Raw genomic sequence first — 21,949 nt, forward strand, 5'->3', positions numbered from 1 at the left:
TATAATACAATAAGGAAGGGAAGGGGATCTAAGGGACAGTCCCTCACGGAGGGATGTTGACTGCGGTCACGTGGGTCGTACTGAGGTACAGATGTAAAAATCCCTCAATCTGCTGTTGTTGCCCATTCAAATTAGCCCCAAGGTTACCTTGTTAAATCTTGTTCATTCTCTTAAATGAAATGCCATGACTGTTTTCTCATTAGCTGGGAATGTTATTTGACATGTCTGATGATACAACATACTTTGGTGACATAGTTATCAACCTACTGCATACCCCTTAAAAAATACATTTCTGTGTACATGGTGTGCTATTAGCATGCTAACACTCATTAAGACAGACTGGTAGAATAGCTAGCATAGCTAGCCATCGTTAGCATTCACTGGTTTAAGTAACTTTTGAGTGTAATGGAGTTGACTGGGGACTATGACATGCACAGTATATATAATCCCCCCCCCCCCCCCCCCCAAAAAAAAATGTGTGTCCTTAATGCTTGAAATCAGGCTTGGCTACACTGCTTTCAATGGGGAAAGTTTGCTTCCGTACTTTGTTGAAAACATCACTTTGCTGTGTGTACCTATTGGAGCATCAATCAACTTTTTCAACCTTTTTATTACTTTTTAATTATTTTTTTTACTGTAGGCCACTCTAATAATCCAAATATAGTTGCTGGATAATACTAAATCATATTATGTGCATAAACTGTAAAAAAATAAAATATATATATATATATATATATATATATATATATATATATATATATATATATATATTTGTTCCACCAGTAGGTGGTGATAGTATTACAGAAAAACAATACCCTTCATACAAAAATGTCTCATCCATCATTCTTAACTTCTTATTGAGCTGATGTTGAGAATGTATTACTCATGATCTGTTACCAGTCAGTTGCTGCTTATTTACAGAGAGAAAGCACACGATTCAACAGGTGTAGGCCAAAAAACAAAAGAAACAAAGCAGTTTCATTTAGTCTACCATTTCAGTTTGATTAAAAAAAGAGACAAAGAACCCTTACTCTGGAAAGTATAGGCATGCTCTTCCCTCATAAGAATACAAATGAAATATTCTCATATGGCACAGGCCATAATGAATTCCCCCAAAAGTATGGCATGTGTAGGAAAGGTTATTGCCTACTTATGATAAAAGATTTTGGGATACCTTGAGCCGTGTAACATCTACAGTATACTTACAACAACATTCACAGTAATTGCCTACATCATTCACTTATCAATAATTCTTCAAACAGTTAATGACAATCTAAATCAGGTGTTCAAGACTTTCCAGCACAGACAGCACATTATATCAGGGTATATACCAGGGTTTCCCAAACTCGGGTACCCTCCCTGGGTATAACTTATGCAAAACGTGCAAAGTTTGGGAAATCCTACCTGAGGCACATGAACAGTCATTCTGTCTCTCTCTACCAACACAAAGTCACCACCAGTACTTCAAGTAGCAACCATATAACAACAGAGACAACAGTCACAGTGAAAAAAACATCACTAAAACACAATCTATTGCCTGATCCTCCTCCATATGCCTCCAGTCCTCATACATCATTTCCAAACTCCTGTACTTGTGTAAGTGCCTCTTTGCAACTCTCTCGCTGTGGCATGTTCACATACACCTCCTCCTCCCTTGATAAAGGGGTCTCGGGGTCGGCTTGTGGTGAGTCTATCTGGGTGCTGGTAGGTCTGGAGCATAACTCATTTCCTATGTTCACAGGGTAGGTAACAGTGATGTTGACATTAACTAGGGGGACAGATGCCAGAGGGCTGGTGGATTGGGGGCTGGGCTGGGGGGTGCTGGCCAGGATGCTGGGCTGTGGAAGGGTGGACTGGACGGGGCATATTGACAGGCCCTCCAGGCTGTTGGAGCACCCAGAGCCTGACCAGGTCTTAACAGCATCCTGCTGGGTCTCTGCCTGACCGACATTACTGCAGTCTCCTTTCCCCAGCAGACACTATATACATATAGAGAGAGAGAGAGATAAAATATTGAAGCTGTTGAAATGTTCTTGCCTACAACATGCTTTACTACGGTTAAATGGCAACAAAAAAAACTCACTTTAATGGCCTCCTTTCCATTTATATCTTCTGTAGAAGATACACGTATGAACTTCGTGAAGGCTGTAAGAGAACATAGTAAACTTACAGTAAAATGTTGTCATTTTCATAGCCATGTTTGCAATCAATTAAAGGGCTATTACAATCAAGTGTTTAACTCTAAAGCGTTACCTTTCTTGTAAATGATAGTGCCTATGATCAGCAGCAGGAACATAACACCTCCGATAGCACCTACAACTGAAAGATACAAGAGCGGGGGTACAACAAAGCGGTGTAAGTATACGAGAGACGACGGTGGAGAAATGTTCAAACCACGAGAGTGGTCTCTGACAGGTGGACTATATAGCTGCCTGTATTTACCTATCCAAAGGTCGACGCCTGGTGATTTTTCTTCCATTGGAGCGATGACCAGTGGATCAGAGGGACTAGATGTCAGCTTTGAGCCCAGGGTGGTTGGTACTGTAGACATATCCATGCTCTGTAGACTTGATGTGGTATGCTCTTCAACAGAGGGTGGCATTGTGGTCGGTGGGCTTGGAGGTGTGGTGGTTTGGAGGATGGAGACCAGTCGTCCATTTACCTTCGGTCCACACACCGCATCGGTGGTGGCTGTACCGTAAGTCTGTACGTCCCTCCCCTGAGACACACAACTGAGGAGACAGTGTCACAGTCCCCTTGTTAACACCAATGCTGACAGTCCAAATAATTGCTGTGTGTGTGCGTGTCTGTGTGTGTGCGTGCTTGCATGCGTTCGTGTTATGCATGAATGCGTGAGTCACTCACTCTGTGTGGTGCTGACAGATCTGGGTGTAGGAGTGCTGGTCAGAGAAGGTTCCATTGGGGCATGATGCACATTCCACATCCGACTCTGCTGTCCCTGAAACATACACCACAACACACAAAAACGTTTACTCATACTCTTACAGTGAACAGTTGCATTCAAACTTCCAATATAATATTTGACGAGGACAGAAACACGTGGAATCAGTTAGAAATGGTGTCCTACAAGCCTCCTGTCCAGCTGTGGTACCTTCTACAGAGACCCCATGACCAGGCTTGCAGTATGTATAACTGGAACACTCCTTACAGTCCGGGTGTTGGTCCAGTATGCAGTACATCCCAGTCTGGCACGCACACTGGGTCTTGGTGGTGCTGGAGCACTTCTGGACATACTTCAGGCCTTTGTCTTCACGCATAAAGGAATCAAATGCTCGTTAAAGACGACACACGTATCAATGCAGCTGAGTCACTGGAATAATATAACCCACCCACCTGCTGAACACTTGGGACATCTGAAGCATTTTGGGAAGTAATTAAAGGTCCCGCTGTACTGGTCACTAGGACATGGTTCACACGCCGTGTCTGAGGTAGAGCTGCATACAACTTTCCGGCGTGTCCCTGTAATGATATACATGTATAATTTACAGTAATCATCTCAGTACACGTACATTTTACAGAACCTACCGAGTGCTGTAAAAGTATTGTAATGTTTGAAGTGATCATATCTAGTGCTAAGATTCTAAGGATGTCCTCTCTTCTCAGTTTCATTAGTATTCAGGACCACACCTTACCAGAAGTACACTTGCTGCAGCACAGGTTTACATCTGGGTTATAGTATTCAGCTGTTTTGTTGCGGCAGGATCCGTCCGAGTCTGGTGTGTATGGCAGAGTGTACACCTGTAGGGACAAGGGGACCATGAAGTGCACCTGATCAGGAGGAGGAATGATGAGTAACATGCCCCACCAAGAGCCTTCTATTTAAACTTCTAGTACACTCTTAGAAAAAAGGGTTCCAAAAGGGTTCTTCGGGCTATCCCCATAGGAGAACCCTTTTTGGTTCCAGATAGAGCTATTTTAGGTTCCATGTAGATCCCTCTGTGTAAAGGTTTTAACATGGAACCCAAAAGGGTTCTACCTGAAACCAAGAAGGGTACTTCAAAGGGTTCTCTTATGGGGGCAGCCGAATAACCGTTTTAGGTTCTAGATAGCACCTTTTTTTCTAAGAGTGTAGAACCTGAGGGTTGGGTATTGTGTCAGCAAAAAAAGAAGACATTTTCTATTATATCTGTCGGGGACTGGGGAATATACACTGACACATTTGTGGTATAGTAATTGTTTGCCAGTAGACACAAGACACAATGTACAGACGGTAAAAAAATGTAAACGATCTGTCTGTCTCGTGTTTGACAGGAAGTGGGTGAGGAGATCGGAGAGATTTCCAATAAGTTGTCAAGGACTGGCTATGATGTCTGAATAACAAAGATATGCCGCTGCCAAGGCCTCTCACCATCGTCCTCTCTTGTAGCCTTTTGTACAATGGGACAGAATGCCTCTTCTGACAGGCATTTCCTTTTCCTTTATGGCAGCCATCCAAAACAAACATATCAAATCAGAAAACTGAATCAGGCGTTTTCCTGATTTGATGTGTTTGGTTTTGTGGAACACTCGAATTAAGAGTGAAAATGAAATATTGAGCTTTACAAAAACGTCAGTTTCTTTTGATGGTGAAATTAATAATGAATTAAATGCTTTTGCACCTAGGTGCTCTGTGTAATATATTTTTTCCAAACAAACAATTAATCCATTGCTGAAAAAACGAAATATTAATGCTACAAACATACTATACAGACCAGACCATAGGTTATCCAATTTGAAATCATGTCATCCCGAAACCAATACAGATATCTGTCAAATGTTGGAGGAAGTGAAGGTGCTACAAAAAATACTATACAAATCATTTATAAGTCATAAGGCTAGTATGTGTGGTATTGATAGGCCATAGAAGATCATTACATCTGGTGCTATGCCAAATTTGGTGCATAGCCCCTTTGCCATGCTTTACATAGCATGCCATTGTCTTATGTATACTTTCAGAAGCATCCTGATTCCTCTTGTAACAGGTTGACATACTTCATTCAACCCCCTGTCCTGGTGCCCTACTACTAAGAAACAACCCGCTGGCCACCATTTAAAAGCACAACAAAGTTCAAATGGGAATAACATGTCCGATATTTTGTAATTGTACAATCATTTAATGTGTTATTATCACTGTGCTTGATCTAATAGCACAACCAAATGACCTGGATTGCAGTTGAGATTAGGCTACATTAAATGTACAAATGATCACTGCTGTTCGAGATTGTGCACAGATTTATTATAGCAACTTGGCAGACCTGTTACCTTTGCCCTGCTATCTTGAACATAAACACTTCCTATGATGACATAAGAGGACATTTATAGTTAGAATACAGTGGGCTAACCTCCAAATGTGGCAAAGGATGTGTTACACATTCTAAACTGAAATAAATACTGTTAGACCTAGTTTGTAAAATTGCCTTAACTTTAGGCTATTTCGTGTATTGCAAAAGTAATTTTGATTTGTGTTTGGTTGACTACATTTTAAAGGATATCTAATGGTTGGATAGTTTCATCTGAGCCACTGGCTTAATTCTATTCACCTATTCTATTTAGTTAGAGATGTGAATCCAACATACAGGCGTAGGATCTTATTTTGAGCTTGTTTGCTACAGCGGGATCCTGCAGCAAGAGGAAATGTGAATTACTATGTGGATTATAATTAATGAGAAAAAACATTTCGTGAGGGAAAGTCTGATTTTTTTAAAGTCTAAATTACAGCCTTTTTAAACATCAAATACATTAGAAATTTGCCTTTCCTGCTGTGCAGGACAATTCTCAGCCTAAATGACTACCGACCCGTAGTACTCACGTCTGTAGCCATGAAGTGATTTGAAAGGCTGATCATGGCTCACATCAACACCATCATCCCAGAAACACTAGACCTACTCCAATTTGCATACCGCCCCAACAGACCCACAGATGATACCATATCTATTGCACTCCACACTGCCCTTTCCCACCTGCACAAAAGGAACACCCATGTGAGAATGCTATTCATTGACTACAGCTCAGCGTTCAACACCATAGTGCCCTCAAAGCTCATCAATGAGCTAAGAACTCTGGGACTAAACACCTCCCTCTGCAACTGGATTCTGGACTTCCTGACGGGCTGCCCCCAGGTGGTAAGGGTAAGTAACAACACATCCGCCACGCTGATTCTCAACACAGGGGCCCCTCAGGGGTGTGTGCTCAGCCCCCTCAGTTTGCATTTCCTGCCGTGCAGGACAATTCTCAGCCTAAATGACTACAGACCCGTAGTACTCACATCTGTAGCCCCCTATATATATTGTTATTTTTTACAGCTGCTCTTTAATTACTTGTTACTTTTATCTCTTATTCTTATCCTTTTTTTAAAAGGATGTTGGGGGCTCGTAAGTAAGCATTTCACTGTTGTATTCAGCGCATGTGACTCATAAAATTTTATTTGAAAATAGTGATAAAATTAAGATCCTATATCTGTTTCAAGTTAATAGGATATTTACTGTATTGCTCATTGTGTTTGGTTCTCAACACAACCAAATATCAACATTTGAAGGAGATTCACGTCTTCATCTCAACCAAGATCCAACTTGATTTAAAGTGCATTTAAAGTTTGATTTGATCTGATTTAATCCTATTCTTTAAATGTGAGTTTTGGTTGAGATGGAGACGTGAATGCAACATATGAATTATTAATTTGTAGACAAACTGGAATTAAAGCCAAATTAAGTAAATCGCACAGATTGAACTATCCAAGCAGAAGATACATCTGATAATTGGTTACGTTGACAACCAAACCTAATTTACTATCCAGTTTGTCTACAAATTAATAATTGATATGTTAGATCTCTATGTCAAACAAAAATTGAAATTAAACAATAGGACTAAATCTAATCTACTCAAACTTTAAATCCAGTTTGATATATTCCTATTCTTTAACTTAGATTTTAGGTTGAGATGGAGATGTGAATTCAACAAATGAATGATTAACTTGAAGATTACATTTGAAATCAACCAAAGCTTGAAATCCTAGGCCGATATGTATTGTCTATTTTTAGTTGAACCTTGGGTTGAATTGAAACAATTGCTGTTTTTTTGGTATTTTGGGGTATTTTATTAGGATCCACATTAGCAGTTGCCAAAGGCAGCTAATCTTCCTGGTGTCCACACAAAACATGAGACATGACATAATACAGAACATTCATAGACAAGAACAATGTAGATGACTTTGCAAATGCTATATAGGCCTAAAGAGTATAATTGATGATATGACATAAAGTATGGTTACATTTAATTTGCTCGGTTAAACCAACCTTTCGGGAATGACTTTGATAGCAACAGTGAATATATTTCGTTATCCATTTCAGCAGATCTCTCAATACTTATTCTCATGATATGACATTGGTACACGTAGTAGTCAGCGACAAGCAACAAAGCTAAGCAGTGCTGGGCTTGGTTAAAACCATGGATGGGAGATCAAATTAATACCTGTTAGACAACTCTCCGGTAGTAGCTGCCTAGACTTTCGTTTTTTCTGACAGTGGATATAATGTTGAAGATCTGACTTGGTTTCAAAGGTACAAATTCAACATATTTTATATGGTTTCTCGATGTTGAAAATTGGTCACAATGATAACATAATCCTTCAATTTCACTCGCAAAACAACAGTTTATGTTAACTTTTTTTTAAATCCTATGTATTTTAAACATATATTCTATGTCACAATACCTTGACAAATTAAGTTGAAAAATCCAAGACAACACAACATTCTCTCGCACAAACACAATTCATAGACCTAGATAAGAGTTAACAATCAATTATTAATGATTCGCTATTTAAAATCAGACTGGTGATCTCATCTGATGATCATACAACACTGTAGAGTATCCCATTCAGCTAAACATTGGTCAGGCTGCACCAGTTACACCGACCTGTTTATCGTTGTCATGGTCGCGTCACACAACATTCACGTCTGAAGGACACTTACCATGTTCTCAACAGGCTGCACCATGATTGCTAGAAAAATCCTTACTGTAAGAACGCCACTTACAGTCCTCAGTATCATGATTGATTGAACTATTATTGACCCTTTAAGATATTGCGAAAAAGTCCATACTGAAACCGTATAGTTAGCCGACAGAAGAACACTCGAATTACAACCTGGAACAAAAGTGCGCGTTTCCTTGAACTGCTGACTAGCTGAGGAAACTGAGGGCGTCTTTGCACTGCAGTAACCTTCGATTTCAATTTCCTCAAGAAGTCCAGATGTACTGTACCCAAACTGGTAATGATTGCAGAGGCAGTGTCAAGCAGTAATACTTTCTTTCATTAACCTTTTGTAACACAACACAATACAAATGTTAAGAATGTTAACACATGTATAGTCAAATCTTATGTTTAAAATATACATTTTTGCATGCTTTTCCATGTTTTGATCCATTTCAGCCATAGGATCTTGTCATTAACATGTTTATGTTATTCATTCAAAATCTTGTGTTTCTGTGATACTCAGAGGCTGAGAAATTGGCGATTGAGTTATAGGCGATATGGCAACTGGTGCCATCAGACTTTTAGCTCGAACTTTAGAACGCTATGGACTACCCTATTCGGGAAAAAAAGGTGCCATCTAGAACCTAAAAAGGTTATTCGGCTGTCCCCATAGGATAACCCTTTGAAGAACCCTTTTTGGATCCAGGTAAAACACTTTTTGGTTCCAGGTAGAAAGAACCCTTTTGGGTCCCATGTTGGGGGTAAAGGGTTCTACATGGAACCAAACATGGTTATCTTATGCGGACAGCCGAATAACCCCTACATTTGCAGAAATTTCTAAAAACCTGTTTTCACTTTGTCATTATGGGGTATTGTGTGTAGAGTGCTGAGGATTTTTTTTATATCATGTTTTAGAGGGAGGCTGTAACGTTACAAAAAGTGGGAAAAAGTCAAGGGGCCTGAATACTTTTCGAAGGCACCGTACATCTACATCTGTGCGAAATTTGGTATGTTAACCACAAAATGTTGAGTCACCATTTTCAGCACCACTACTATACAAAAAGAGAGACCATTTTTCATTCCTCCATACTAACACAGAAATCATCGTAAACGGTGTGTTTTGTCGGTAAATACTTGCTTGAAAAAGTTCTACAATTTCAGAAGGATAAAAGAAAAATTGGGGTAATCAAACAGCTCATGCTATGGCATAGCCTACGTCACATGCGTTTGTCAAACAGACTAAATATTACAATTGTTCTGTACAGTCCGCATGATTAACAGACAGTGATTGGCTGCCCATAGTCATAGTCAACTACATAAGTGGTTTCACCATAAAGAGATGACTTGAAATAGTTTGTTCATTTGTGTACATTTATGTCAAGGAATAGACTGGAACAGATTGCTATTGTCTGTTATAAAATCATCTTTCTTCTGTCTTCGTTCTGCAGGCTACTGTACATAGCAATGTCTTGATCATAAATTCACAGAACAAAGGTTATAACCAGTGAACATGGCTATGTTTGAGTTTAAATTGTCCAGACAATCCCTGTATTACTTTACAATGGAAATTGTAAGCTCTTCACACGCCAAACCCTACTTGTTATATAGGTTACTTCCCACCTCATATGAATTTCTTGTCTTCACTGTTTCTGTGGTTGATACACGTAAACTCTCACACTATCTGGCGCCATTGTGTACATGTACCCTATGATGGGAAACTCCGACTCACAGTGTTGACACCCCATATCAAACAGACCATGCATTGCTCTCACAAACTGTCTCAGCACTGCTGTCACAACAGTGACTTACAGTGAATTTGAAACCGTGCTAAGACTATTACATACAGTTGGAACAAACTGTCACTCTTTCATAATAGAAGACCCATGAGGGACCCCAGTGGCTTTGGCAATCCTTGTACAGAAGGAAGCCATCCAGTCTAACATTCTTTACAGTAGCAAATAATAATCTGCCTGCATTCTTCCCCTAGAGATGATAGTTGATATTGAATGAAGTTGCTCCTCCTCAGGCTTTTTCCATAGTTAATCCTTAATTTCAATTTTTTTCTAGTTCTCAGTTGCTGGTGGCCGGGATGGGGTATCTCAGCTCTTTGCAGGTCTCCTCCTGTGTACTCATTCTCTCTGGCCCCAGAGCAGGGCCCTCAGGGAGGGGGCAGGAGGACTCCTGCTGGGGTGTTCTGGTGAGGGGACAGCCCTCTACCCCACTCTTGACTTGATCCACCTTCCTCTCCGACTTGTTGTATCCCAGGACAACCGTCCCCGGAGAGTAGATGTAAATGGACCCTGAATCAAACACCAAGCACAAACATTAGTCAATTAAACTATTGAAACAGGTGACACATACATTCCTATCTGTTATGCACAGTAAATGCTGATATAAAACCTGGTGAACTTAGTACTGTAATAAATGTACAGAGAAGAAGTGAAAAGCTGGCCTCATTCAGCAGCTTATAGACCCCTTTCTGTGTTTACAAACATTGAGGGCAATGCGCGCAAGTTGGTGGCATAACAAGGGGGAGTTCTTATAGAACGCCAGCAAAAAAAGCCTCTATTTACATATTGCTTATTAGTGCATTTCACACTACTTTTGGATTATAATTGGATTTTAAGGCTCGTATGAATGTCCTGCTTAATATAATGTTTGTGTCATCATCACAAATCAACTGCATTATACTTAAAAAAAACACTTAAACTTCAACCAATAAAATGGCTCTATGGCTAGCTTTTGCTACAGCCTATATTAATGAGCGTTAGCATTATAGCTAACAGCTGCTGCATCCAAAATAGTTATTTTGCAAAGATCACAACCAAATATAATCTAAGCGACTGTTCATGCAAGAATTAAAACATCATTGTAAGGGTATGAGAACCCCAAAAAGGTATTTTGTTTAGAAGTAATAAAAAAGTAAATTTAGGCTGTGTTTAATGGGCGCAGATGGCAATGGCTTTCTTAAAGAGTTGCGCGTCAGTGCGTGACGTCAGTGTGTCATGTACTGGAAAAGAGTCTATACATTATTCTATTTCTGTGTGACCTCTGACCATGCTTTATACACTGCAGCACTGCACTGGTACCACTGTGTCTTGGCAGTGATATTTGAACAGGAAGTTTAAACTAGAAGAAGTATGTCTCAACTCACAGCCAAACAAAACAACTGGAAAGGGAAATATGAACTCGGACGCAAGTGAGATTAAACAAACTTCCTTGCCGAAGAACAAAATGTTTCCAGACCCGAGTTTCTCCGGACCTTTAGCCCCCTAGTTTTCAGACACGCTAGAGGAAATATGCCTGTCCAAATGTGGCTACACGGCACGCAAACATAAGATACAGTGTAACAATATGATATCAAAACAGTGTAGTAATATCAGTACTAGCGCAGAGCGATGCACTACACCTACCCACTGTGTTGCTAATGTTCTCTCCACCAGAGTGGTCCACTGTGACCTGCTTCATGACCCCTGGAGGTAGCCACCCTGCACCATCCTGTCTAGGATTTCCCCCAGTCTCACACCCCAGAAGATGCTGGGCCTCCGTGTATGGGCAACTCTCCTGTGGTGGCTGGGCCTGTATATAGGAAGCCGTCTATAGGGCAGCAGGACAATGATAGCTCTCCCACACATTATAGCTCCCTCTTAAACCTTCCTTACAAATCTGCTCATCCTAAAGGTAGAGACACATTCTCACACAGTGACCCATTTGACTTTTGAGAAGTCAGCGTTTATTCTTCTAGCAACACTACAGAAGTTCGATACATACTTTATGCAAATAGAGAATTAGTACTGTACTCACATTTATACCAAATACTGGACCTAAAGGAATATAAAAGAAATCAAGAAATCAAAATGCATATTGTATATGCATGTATACACCACAATGTTTCACTGTCTCCCTATAATTATTGTAAGTGTATTTATTTACTGTGTTTTATAGAAAGGGAAACATGGCATATAATCTGATGCATCACTGCATAACTTGTTTGTGTTATCTAACCACTTTACTCGCTCACCTTTCCACTTGTCTAGGGACTTCAGTGACCTCTCCTTACAACGGACAAAGTAAACAACCAGCAGCACGACAACCCCTAGTAGCCCACCTATCAGCAGCAGCCATGGGAGAGTGGAAGGGCTCGGTCCAGTATCTGTTGCTGGGAGATGAGGTGAGTCTGGGATGAGCAGAGGGAAAAGGTGCTTCATCAGTGTTATGGAGAGGCAGAGAGACAGGAGCAGGAAGCCTGAAATGCTGAACCTGTCAGTGTTATGTTACTTTTACTGAATATAACAGACCCTTTAAGAGCCTATACTAACTACAAATGTATTTCTGAAAGAATGAATAATCTAGTAGAAATGGAGAGATGGGATACTCTAGTCTTCTGAGAAGCATACCATTGTCATCTGTGGTAAGAGGTACAGAGGCAGACTCTGCAGGTGAGGTGTTACTGTCCACCTTGCTGGGGTTTCTCCTGGTGGTGAGCTTTGTGTTGGGGTCAAAGGAGCTGTGTTCAGTGACTTGTTTCCTAGTTGGGAGGGAGGTAGAGGGCTCGCTATGGGCTTGGGACAAAGAAGGCCTGGTGAGTAAGGCTGGTGAAGGGTCTGCAGATGTGTCAATTGTGGCTATGGGAAAGGCTGGAATAAACAGAGAATGAGTGTGATTAAATGGCAGGACAATGAAACCTCTAGAGCTGGACTGGTGAAGCATGTTATTAAAGCCCTCCAGTGGACAGAGCAGGAAATGCTTGGATTCACTCAAGTGAGAGAAAGCTCTCATAAGAGCCATACCATCAGGAGATGTAGACCCCACCAGGCCAGATGGGGATGCTATGATGAGGGGTTTTCGGGTGGTGCTGACTCCACTGTAGGTAGAAGAATGAAAGCCTATCTCTGAGCTGTGGACAGTTGGAGGCGCAGTGGTTGTAGGAGAGTTAGGGGAGGTCTGGGCACATAAACGATCCTGAGTAGCAGTGCCCTCTGTCACCATAGTCATTCCCTTATGGCCACAACTGGGGAGAAGCCAGGAGAGAACTTGTGAGGTGGTTTATCTAAATGAGAAAGTGCAGTGTTGGATACTAGTAGGTATAATAATTGAATTTACTGTAAAAGTAGGCCGTGTGTACAATTGTTTGCTTCAAATGACTCATTAATCCACTAGAGGGAGATACAGTTTAACAGGTCAAGTCTTTATGGTAGGCAGAGAATGTCTGAATCAGCTCAGCACCAGGGCTGTATAACTGTGGACTTACTCTGTGTGGGGTTTGCAGGACATGGTTAGGTTTGGTTTGTTAGAGAAGGTTCCGGGCGAGCACGGCTTACACCTCCTGCAGGTATACTGGGCAGCGATTTCACAGAAAAAGCCACTGTCACAGTGGCACTCGCGGTTTGAGTCCCGGCCGCATTCTTTCACCTGCGTCAAGTGCTGGTCAACTTTGCCCGCAAACAAAGACACGCAAACACACAAATGAACTCATGTAAAAAATAATGATGGCATTTTATATTAAACTATTGTTACCAATGTACATGTTGTATTTCCTTGAGGTAAATAATTAATGATGGGTATGACGTTTAGTGTAGAGGAATGAAAGACCACAATGTAAATGCCTAAGTGTAAAAGTTACCTGAGCAGGCGTCGCTGCAGCGGTCACACTTCGGAAGGCCGTTCTGCATGTACAAGTAGTAGCCATCGGGACAACGGACACACTCACACTTGTCAATAATGAATTCTGCAAAGGACAAAAGACAGGTGTTCACATAGGTATCAACATCCTGATGACACACTTGTTCCGTCTCTGACTCTTTCTTTTTCACTTTCAGTGCATTTACAGTCCCTTTAGTATGTATGTACCATGGGTTCACAGAAGTTAGGAGCCGTGGAATGGAAGATAAATTATTCCTCAAAGACTGTTCTGAATGTGGAGAGTTGCCTGCCATTACAGTAGACTGACCAAACTTTAAAGATAGTCACTCACGATAGCATACTATATAATATGTATGATGCCAGTGGCACGGCACGTCTTTTCACGGACGGTGTCAAAGAAATGTTGTGGTAGGACGAGATGACAAAAAATGAAGTTGAAGTGGAAGTACTTAAAATGAGCAGCTAGGTTTCCATCCAATGAGGTTTCCATCCAATAGGCGACAGATTTTCATGCAAATATTCTAGAATCCGCATGAAGAAAATATGCACATTTTTCCGTCAGTGGTGTGTTTCCACCAAACAGACTTGTTGTGGATAAAAATCCGTGTCTGATGACATAGTGCACACAAAATTGACTTTTTAGCTTAAGTTTTCATTTACTGAAAAAAATCTAAAAGTTCAATGTGTTTCCATCGCATTTTCAACTGGACCGATAGACACAAAAACTGTTGCGTTAAATAGTAAACGTGCCTACTCTGGGTCGTTCGCTCTAGCCAACAGCTCGCAGATACACTGCAGGTAGGCTAGTCTTCATGATTATATTATTATGGTTAAATGTATTTTAATTTGTCAAAACGGCAGTCAAGCATCAATCACATCACCAGAATAAGACCCTTGATATTTATTGGAAAGGAGCATCAAGATCACTGGGCACTTTCACCATCCTGTGAAGTTCATCGTAACTTATTTCATCTGTAGCCTAATAAACTGCATGTTTCCCCGAGTCGTAGTGGGAGGACCACACACCATATCATCGCGTGAATCCAAGTTTACTTCGATGATGGGCATTTTATCAATATTTACCCATAAAGGAGTTTCCACCGCCATTTCTCACATAATACATTTCTCACAAGATCCGACCATGTCGAATGAATAAATTATCTGTCAGCATTTTTTTTTTTTAAATATACCTAAATGTCCTGTTTCCATCACAGCTATCATGCTTTAAAAAAAATAATGTATGACTTCACCTGCATAACGACTGTGGATGGAAATGTATTTTGTTGTGACAGCAGTATCTCCTTCACACGGACACAGAGAGCTGACTGTATCTGTCATTTATTTGCATGTCAGTGGGTCAAAACAGGAACAAGCAGCATTTGTGGCTTGCAAATAAAGGGCATCTCCCAAAATCTATTCCAAATGATGTGACAGACAGACTGTTCAGTCATCACAAAGGTCATCGATGGCTTCCTTATCTACCAATATCACATTCCACAGAAAACGATATACTGCATGTTCTCAGCTACTTCCTGTGCCATGAGGTTTCATCACAGGCTCCAGAGTGCCAGTTTCTGACAGTTTAGAATTAATGATCAATCACTAGATCAGGGATGGGCAACTGGCTGATCAGGGATGGGGGGGGGGGACGACGACGACTCAGTAATAGAATACACAAGGTACAGTTTTGACATTTGGTTGTGCATCAGCATTCACTCAATTAGCCCATGCCTGCAAAAAAATAATAGATTGTTAAATTAATCTAGAGGTCAGATATCTAAACTTGTAGTAAGCATGGTCGAATTACCGACCTGGGTGGGGCCCATTGATTATCAGTTATCATATTAAAAACTGCATCCACCCTATGGCAAAATGTGTAGAATTGCAAAACTGCTACTTTTTCTCTCCACCACATGGCAAAATGAGTGGAATTGCTGGATGAAAGCAAGAAGTAAATACACCTTGTAACACTGAGACAGGTGTAATCTTTTACCCCACTTTTACTATCTAGTTCAGGGGGATAAACTGATGGCTTTACCTGGGTCACAGATTTGAGGACAGCTGGACAACAATACAGAGGATACCTGGGAGAGATAGACAGAGAGAGAGAGAACCATGATCATTAGAGGAATCATTATTTTATTTTTGCAACAACAGAATATTCCAGTTCCCAGAGTGAAGTCCAGTCATGATGTAGAAGAGTTACTTTCCCTCAGCCCTCTGGCAGTAATCTCTCATGGACAGACTATGAATGTCTGACAAAATTACGCTCAAGGTAAACCGAGATGACTCTGCCAGTAAACAGATGATAAACCTTGCAACATGGAAATGCCATGGCCATAACCTACGGAGTTAGTTATCTACACTACACCTACACTTCCTGGCATAGCCACAGGAAGGGGAGGGGGGGGGGGGGTTGTCTGCCCTACAGATGGCTATATTGGTCTGCTAATACAGAAGTCCCGGTGCACTACATTTGTGGATTTTTTAAATTTATTTTTAATTTAATATTTTTTGTTCAATTCAGATTTTTTAGAGGGTGCTGCACCCTTAGCACCTCTATTTCCCACAGCAATGCTTCCTGGTGGCAAAACTCACACAGTTCAGAAAAAAAGTGACTGTCACAGAATGTACCAAGAACAACCTGATAAAACACCTACACAAAGAAAAACTAGTACAAACTAGGTTAAAAGGTCTGCTTCACACACACTCATGTTTATGTTGACACAAACTGAGTTTATTTTGGCTGTACTGGCAATAAAAACAGCAATAGGCCATATCAATAATGGTTCTGTCATAAATCTTCTCTAGTTCACTAGTTGGTAAGCACCAAAATAACAATCACAATTTCAGCTGTTAATTATAGATTCACAAGCTATCTAAATCTATAAACTAATAATTAACATACAATAAACTAATCCCCTGATGTTAACAAAAATGTTGAGAGCATTCTTGATTTCAGTGAATTAACTGCTCTATAAAACTCTGCACAATACTAGAATGACTACATTTACTGGCAGTGTAGGACAAATTGCAGGCAGGCTCACGATAAAAAAAAAAAGGTTTCAGTTTCTGTAAGAGCAGTGCCCTAACTTGTAATTGTTTTATGTTCACTTGTTAATTTTCATCTTTCATATCTGAAAAGTAGGCTACACCTATCAGTTTAGAAAATATTTTATATTGCAATATATAACATAAAATATGATAGACTACTGTAATTACAAGTATAAAATATGTATCATTAGCACAAATAATAACAGCAATAGCAACAATCATAATTACATTCGCATAATATCATAATCAACCACCATCATCATCTCTTCAATAATCATAAATAGGTCATCATAATTATGTTAATTATCTACGTCTCTTGTCATCATCATCCTCATTTTAAAAAAAAATCACAGTTAAATCACAGTACCTAAACTAAACCCAATAACATCTGTAAAACATACAGTAGGCCTACTTACCAGATTAAAAAGGCAAAGTATTCTCAAAGGACGTGAGGTAATATGGCGTTGATAATCCATTTCGCACCATAGAGAAGTTATCTGTTAAATGTAGTCTTTCAAAAGAAACCAGCAGAATACAGTTAGTTCAATTACCATGCCTGGTTGAATCTCTGGTCAAGGTGCTAAAATATGCAGCGGAAGTTTTGTTGATGTTCGAGTTTAGCGGGGTACGTCATCAGTGGGTTGTCCAATAAAGAAGCAGATAAATATAGCGCGCTTGTTGGCCACTTCCGCCTTTGGTAATCTCTTGTGGACAGACGTATGTAACATAAATGGTCATTGGTCATCATGTCTAGATGGATACAGTTGTTGTCAAAAGTTGTTTTTTGCATTTTCGCTAACCTTAACCCAATTATCCTAACCTACTGCATAAATTCTCCTAAACCTGGTATGAAAAGTACATTTCGACAAAAGCTGTATCCCTTCTTAACAAAACCCTGGTAATGGGAAATTGTATAAAAATGCCCAGTTGCCCACTATTTTGGCTACCATGGCTAGAAGAGATCTCGGTGACTTTGAAAGAGCGGTCTTAAAGGTGCATAGAAGGTTCATTAGAGAACGCTGTTTGAGATATTTTATTTTGAAGACAAACCGCAAATTCCACTATTGTGGCTAATCCTTATTGGGACCAATCAGGACCCGAATTTAAACTGTACGTCACATAATAATGACGCTGGTAAAGTGCTGGTGGTAAAAAAGCTAGCTAGCTAGCTGATGGAGGAAAACAAAGTTCGTCCTCAAAAACATAGCAAAACGACAATCTGTTTCGGTAGCTATAGTTAGCTAGCTAACTATCTAGCTAAGTGTCATCGTCTAAAATATTTATAAAACAGTTATTATTTGATTAATGGTGGTCGGACCCATCTATGTGAAGCTAGCCACAATAAGGATTAGCCACAATCGTGGAATTTACGGTTTGTCTTCAAAATAAAAGTCTCAATGAAAGTCATGCAAATAATACAAATAGTGGAATCATTCAATGATGGAATAGATTATGCAAACGAGGTTGGAATGTTCTTATATAAATTCAACAAAAGACAATAATTAGTTAATTTGACAAATCTGTTGAAATCACACTGGATGTATTAGACTTTAGAATTGCATTGGTGTCATACATATTTCACTATACAGCCTAAACCGATGGATTAGTAGATCAATGACATGGGGTATCAGTCTACTCAGTGACACCAAGAAAACCTTAGCGTCATAGCTCTTATTGCAGGACTCTGAAACCACTGTGAATTGAGCCACAGTTATTGTACCAGTCAACCTACCATGTGTATTGAACACTATTCCAGAGGAAAAACAATTCAACGTGGATGTTTTGGAGCCTGATAACTCTTGAGGAGGACTTTGGGAAAAAAGCACTTAGGTACTGAGAAGGCCGATACCCCATTTCATTGATCCCCAATCGTTAGGTAAGGCTGTATAGTGCAATATGAATCTCAATACGCACAATAGGCTGACTGGGGAGGTGATTTCCCACAGTCAAAGTCCCGCAATAAGAGCTACGACGCTAATATTTCCTTAAACTACGCACAGTTGTGTTCTCTTGGTGTCACCGAGTAGACTGATACCCCATTTCATTGCGCCACATTCCAACACTCCAACCATGTTTAACAATATCAAGTCTAAACATGGCATGATTTCACCAATTTTAACCTTCTGCATCACTTTCAAAGAGGGACTTTTATTTTAAAGGCGAACCGCAAATTCCACTATTGTGGCTATTCCTTTATGTGGCTAGCTTCACAACACATAACCCGGTCTGGTCAAACCATAGTATAGCTTTTGGATGAAGGAAGTGATTTCAATGAGAGATACCAGCGTCAGCAGCGGAAACAGTGGAGAGCTGCATACAAAAGAAGCAAGGAGAGGAAAGGAGCACTGAGGAACTTGACCACTCCTCCACAAAGTCCAGATCATGTTCCAGAGCAGTCCCCACAGCCAGGATCTTCAAGGTCAGGGCAAGTGTTCTTTGTGAAGAGTACCGATGTTGAACGTGGGATGGAGATGATGCCAAGCCCGATAAAAGCTGTGCCTTCCACCATGAGAATACACCATGTCATCACCCTTTCTCCTGGTGAGCTGATATCTCGTGATGTCAGCTGCCTTTGTTCAACAAAGGACCTAAACTGTACATGTTTTAACAAACAGCACTTCAGTTTCAGGCAGAAGGTACTGGCTGCTCCAGAACAGCCAGCCAATGAGGAAAATCCACAACGTGGATGAAATCCAGTGGGGAAATCCAGGTCTTCTTGGACAGTGGTGTGTAGTGGAATATGATGCTGACCTTTATCCAGGCATCATCCTCGGCACGGATGAAATGAGTGTACAAGTGAAATGTATGCATGGTGCATGTATGCACCAAACCGATTTTTCTGGCCTCCTCGAGATGACATCCACTGGTATCAGTTTGATGAAGTCCTTGAGATGATTCCACCCCCACGGCGTGTGACATCCCACCAAGTGGAGGTTGAGAGAGATGTGTGAGCCAGACTCTCAGGAAGAAACCCATGAATGAATAAGGTTCTCCTGAGAAGGATAGTCATGCTGACACTAGCGCTGTAGCTACAGCTGTTCTAGCATTCTAAATGCCCTTGGAAAATGTTCCTACAGTTTGCTGACACGTTGAACTTTTCTGATGAAACCTGTTGAATGTTATTAAGTATCCTAGTGCCTAATGGGTTTTTATTTGTTTCGATATTCACTGCAGTTGGTTAATAAAACCCAGAGTATTCTAAATATATCTAATGTCCTTATTACATGGTTGCATACAATGAAATGCAATGTTTTGGGGTAAATCTTGGAGGTAGTATGATAGTAAACTCAACTTGTTTAAATCGAAACTGATGTCTCTTCAACCCTGTTACAGTATTCATTCCTGTCACCCTAGTCTCAACCCCATCACATGTCAATATTTGTTAAATAAAACGGGGTGAGATCTTGCGCCCCAGATCGAGGGAGATTATCAGTGGTCTTGTATGTCTTCAATTTCCTAATAATTGCTCCCACAGTTGATTTCTTCAAACCAAGCTGCTTACCTATTGCATATTCAGTCTTCCCAGCCTGGTGCAGGTCTACAATTCTGTTTCTGGTGTCCTTTGACAGCTCTTTGGTCTTGCCCATAGTGGAGTTTGGAGTGTGACTGTTTGAGGTTGTGGACAGGTGTCTTTTATACTGATAACAAGTTCAAACAGGTGCCATTAATACAGGTAACGAGTGGAGGACAGAGGAGCCTCTTAAAGAAGAAGTCACAGGTCTGTGAGAGCCAGAAATCTTGCTTGTTTGTAGGTGACCAAATACTTATTTTCGACCATAATTTGCAAATAAATGCATAAAAAATCCTACAATGTGATTTTCTGGATTTTCTTTTCTCATTTTGTCTGTCATAGTTGAAGTGTACCTATGATGAAAATTACAGGCCTCTCTCATCTTTTTAAGTGGGAGAACTTGCACAATTGGTGGTTGACTAAATACTTTTTTGCCCCACTGTACTTAGCTATGTCAACTGCAGTTATTCAATCCCCAGTTTCTCTCCCTTTGATTTCTACTTCTCAGGTGAGATTGTTGTTTAGGTAAGGGTGTGACGTCTGTACAAAAACAAAACAGGCTATTTTAAGTCACCCATATTGACAAAAATGTAGAACAATTAGACACCCTGTAACCCACACCTACACACTCATGTATCAATCTGATTGATGGATTGTGTTGTGCAGTAAGCAGGCTCAGGTGTATAACTGTGGCTCCTTCCACCTTCAAATAGGCAAGAGGGCCAATAATGGAGAATAGTAAGACACATGATTTTATAACTACCCTATATTGTTTGTCCTCCTGTCTGTGCTTAGTGTGGACACCAGGTGAGGTCACACACACAGATTCCTGTTGGAACACTGTCTCTTCAACTACATTATTTCCACAATAACAGTCTCTCTCCTTCACTTCATCCCTTTCTCCCTAAATCCTCTAGATTATATCAGAGGTGTTGGTGAACCCCTCCCGCAGCTGAACTGGCTACATAGAGGGCACAGCATGATCAGAGGTGAGGTCACTTGGTTGGGTCAACAGGAAGTATTATTAAAGAGATGCTTTATATTGAAATAGAGATGTAGTAGTCCCAGAATTAATGATCCAAGGTCAGTTTTGCATTTCACCTGCTGATGATTATGATGACTGACAGTGTTAGCATGTTTAAACCTTGTTTTTTTTTGTTCTATCTCTCGCCATCTGTCTCTTGTCTGCAGGTATGTTTTGAGATGAAAGAGGATGCCAACGTCGCCACCTAACCCACTCTTAAGATAACCTTCGGGCCCACTGGGAGCCCAAGGCTGGTTAGGAGACACCGCTAGAAACTCTATTATGTAATTGTGATGAACTGAGAGAATATTAGGGTAGCACTGTGATTCATTAATCATATGCTGTCTTCATTGCTCCTCTGTTCTTACCTCTTTCCCTTTCTGTCTTTTACACCTCTCTCGCCTCCCCCTCTTTCTTCCTGTTTTTATAATGCACACCAGATGTGCTTTGAAGTACAGATTGCACTTGTATTTACAATATATTACAATTATAATATTTATAATGCATAAGGTATTTATAACCCTTGGATAATGAACTTCTTTCAATAAAGCGTTTCACATTCTCTACTGGTTGAAATGAACTCCTTCCATTTGATGAAATACTACACCTATCCTGTGTTTATCAGATCAATGCAGAGGAATGAAATTTAAGTTTTTAGAGAATTTACATGATGAATGGGAAGTGTAGTGTACTGTTTTTAAAATTATATTTATGTATATATATGAATTACAAATCAGCCTTTAACTAG

General features: G+C 40.3%; 2 protein-coding genes and 1 long non-coding RNA gene across 5 annotated transcripts; 1 reads left to right on the top strand and 2 right to left on the bottom strand.

Annotated features, from left to right (window-relative positions):
- Nucleotides 1-756: 756 nt before the first annotated feature.
- tnfrsf1b (tumor necrosis factor receptor superfamily, member 1B) lies at nucleotides 757-8,132 on the bottom strand. The gene is made up of 9 exons (XM_021609384.2): nucleotides 7,968-8,132; nucleotides 3,654-3,759; nucleotides 3,355-3,480; nucleotides 3,113-3,268; nucleotides 2,866-2,959; nucleotides 2,443-2,732; nucleotides 2,254-2,319; nucleotides 2,084-2,145; nucleotides 757-1,979 (listed from the first exon to the last, which is right to left on the bottom strand). The coding sequence occupies exons 1-9, from the start codon at nucleotides 8,043-8,045 to the stop codon at nucleotides 1,566-1,568; spliced, it is 1,392 nt and encodes a 463-aa protein (XP_021465059.2). The 5' UTR covers nucleotides 8,046-8,132; the 3' UTR covers nucleotides 757-1,565.
- si:dkeyp-61b2.1 (tumor necrosis factor receptor superfamily member 21) lies at nucleotides 7,070-19,790 on the bottom strand. Of its 3 annotated transcripts, XM_021609383.2 has the most exons (10): nucleotides 17,083-19,790; nucleotides 15,651-15,696; nucleotides 13,593-13,697; nucleotides 13,221-13,401; nucleotides 12,760-12,980; nucleotides 12,367-12,606; nucleotides 11,991-12,146; nucleotides 11,774-11,793; nucleotides 11,383-11,566; nucleotides 7,070-10,269 (listed from the first exon to the last, which is right to left on the bottom strand). In XM_021609383.2, exons 1-10 carry the CDS (start codon nucleotides 17,140-17,142, stop codon nucleotides 10,040-10,042), a joined length of 1,443 nt encoding a protein of 480 aa, XP_021465058.1. In that variant the 5' UTR covers nucleotides 17,143-19,790; the 3' UTR covers nucleotides 7,070-10,039. The 3 variants fall into 3 exon arrangements, with proteins under 3 accessions (XP_021465058.1, XP_021465057.1, XP_021465056.1); XM_021609382.2 differs by having other exon boundaries at nucleotides 11,383-11,548; nucleotides 12,367-12,980; XM_021609381.2 differs by having other exon boundaries at nucleotides 12,367-12,980.
- Nucleotides 7,955-21,764, top strand: LOC110527839. The gene is made up of 4 exons (XR_002474166.2): nucleotides 7,955-8,264; nucleotides 12,007-12,140; nucleotides 21,095-21,166; nucleotides 21,369-21,764. It is a non-coding gene; the product is annotated as an uncharacterized LOC110527839 (long non-coding RNA).
- Nucleotides 21,765-21,949: the final 185 nt, after the last annotated feature.

Source organism: Oncorhynchus mykiss, chromosome 7 (assembly GCF_013265735.2).
Source record: "Oncorhynchus mykiss isolate Arlee chromosome 7, USDA_OmykA_1.1, whole genome shotgun sequence".
In the NCBI taxonomy this organism is placed as follows: Eukaryota; Metazoa; Chordata; class Actinopteri; order Salmoniformes; family Salmonidae; genus Oncorhynchus; species Oncorhynchus mykiss.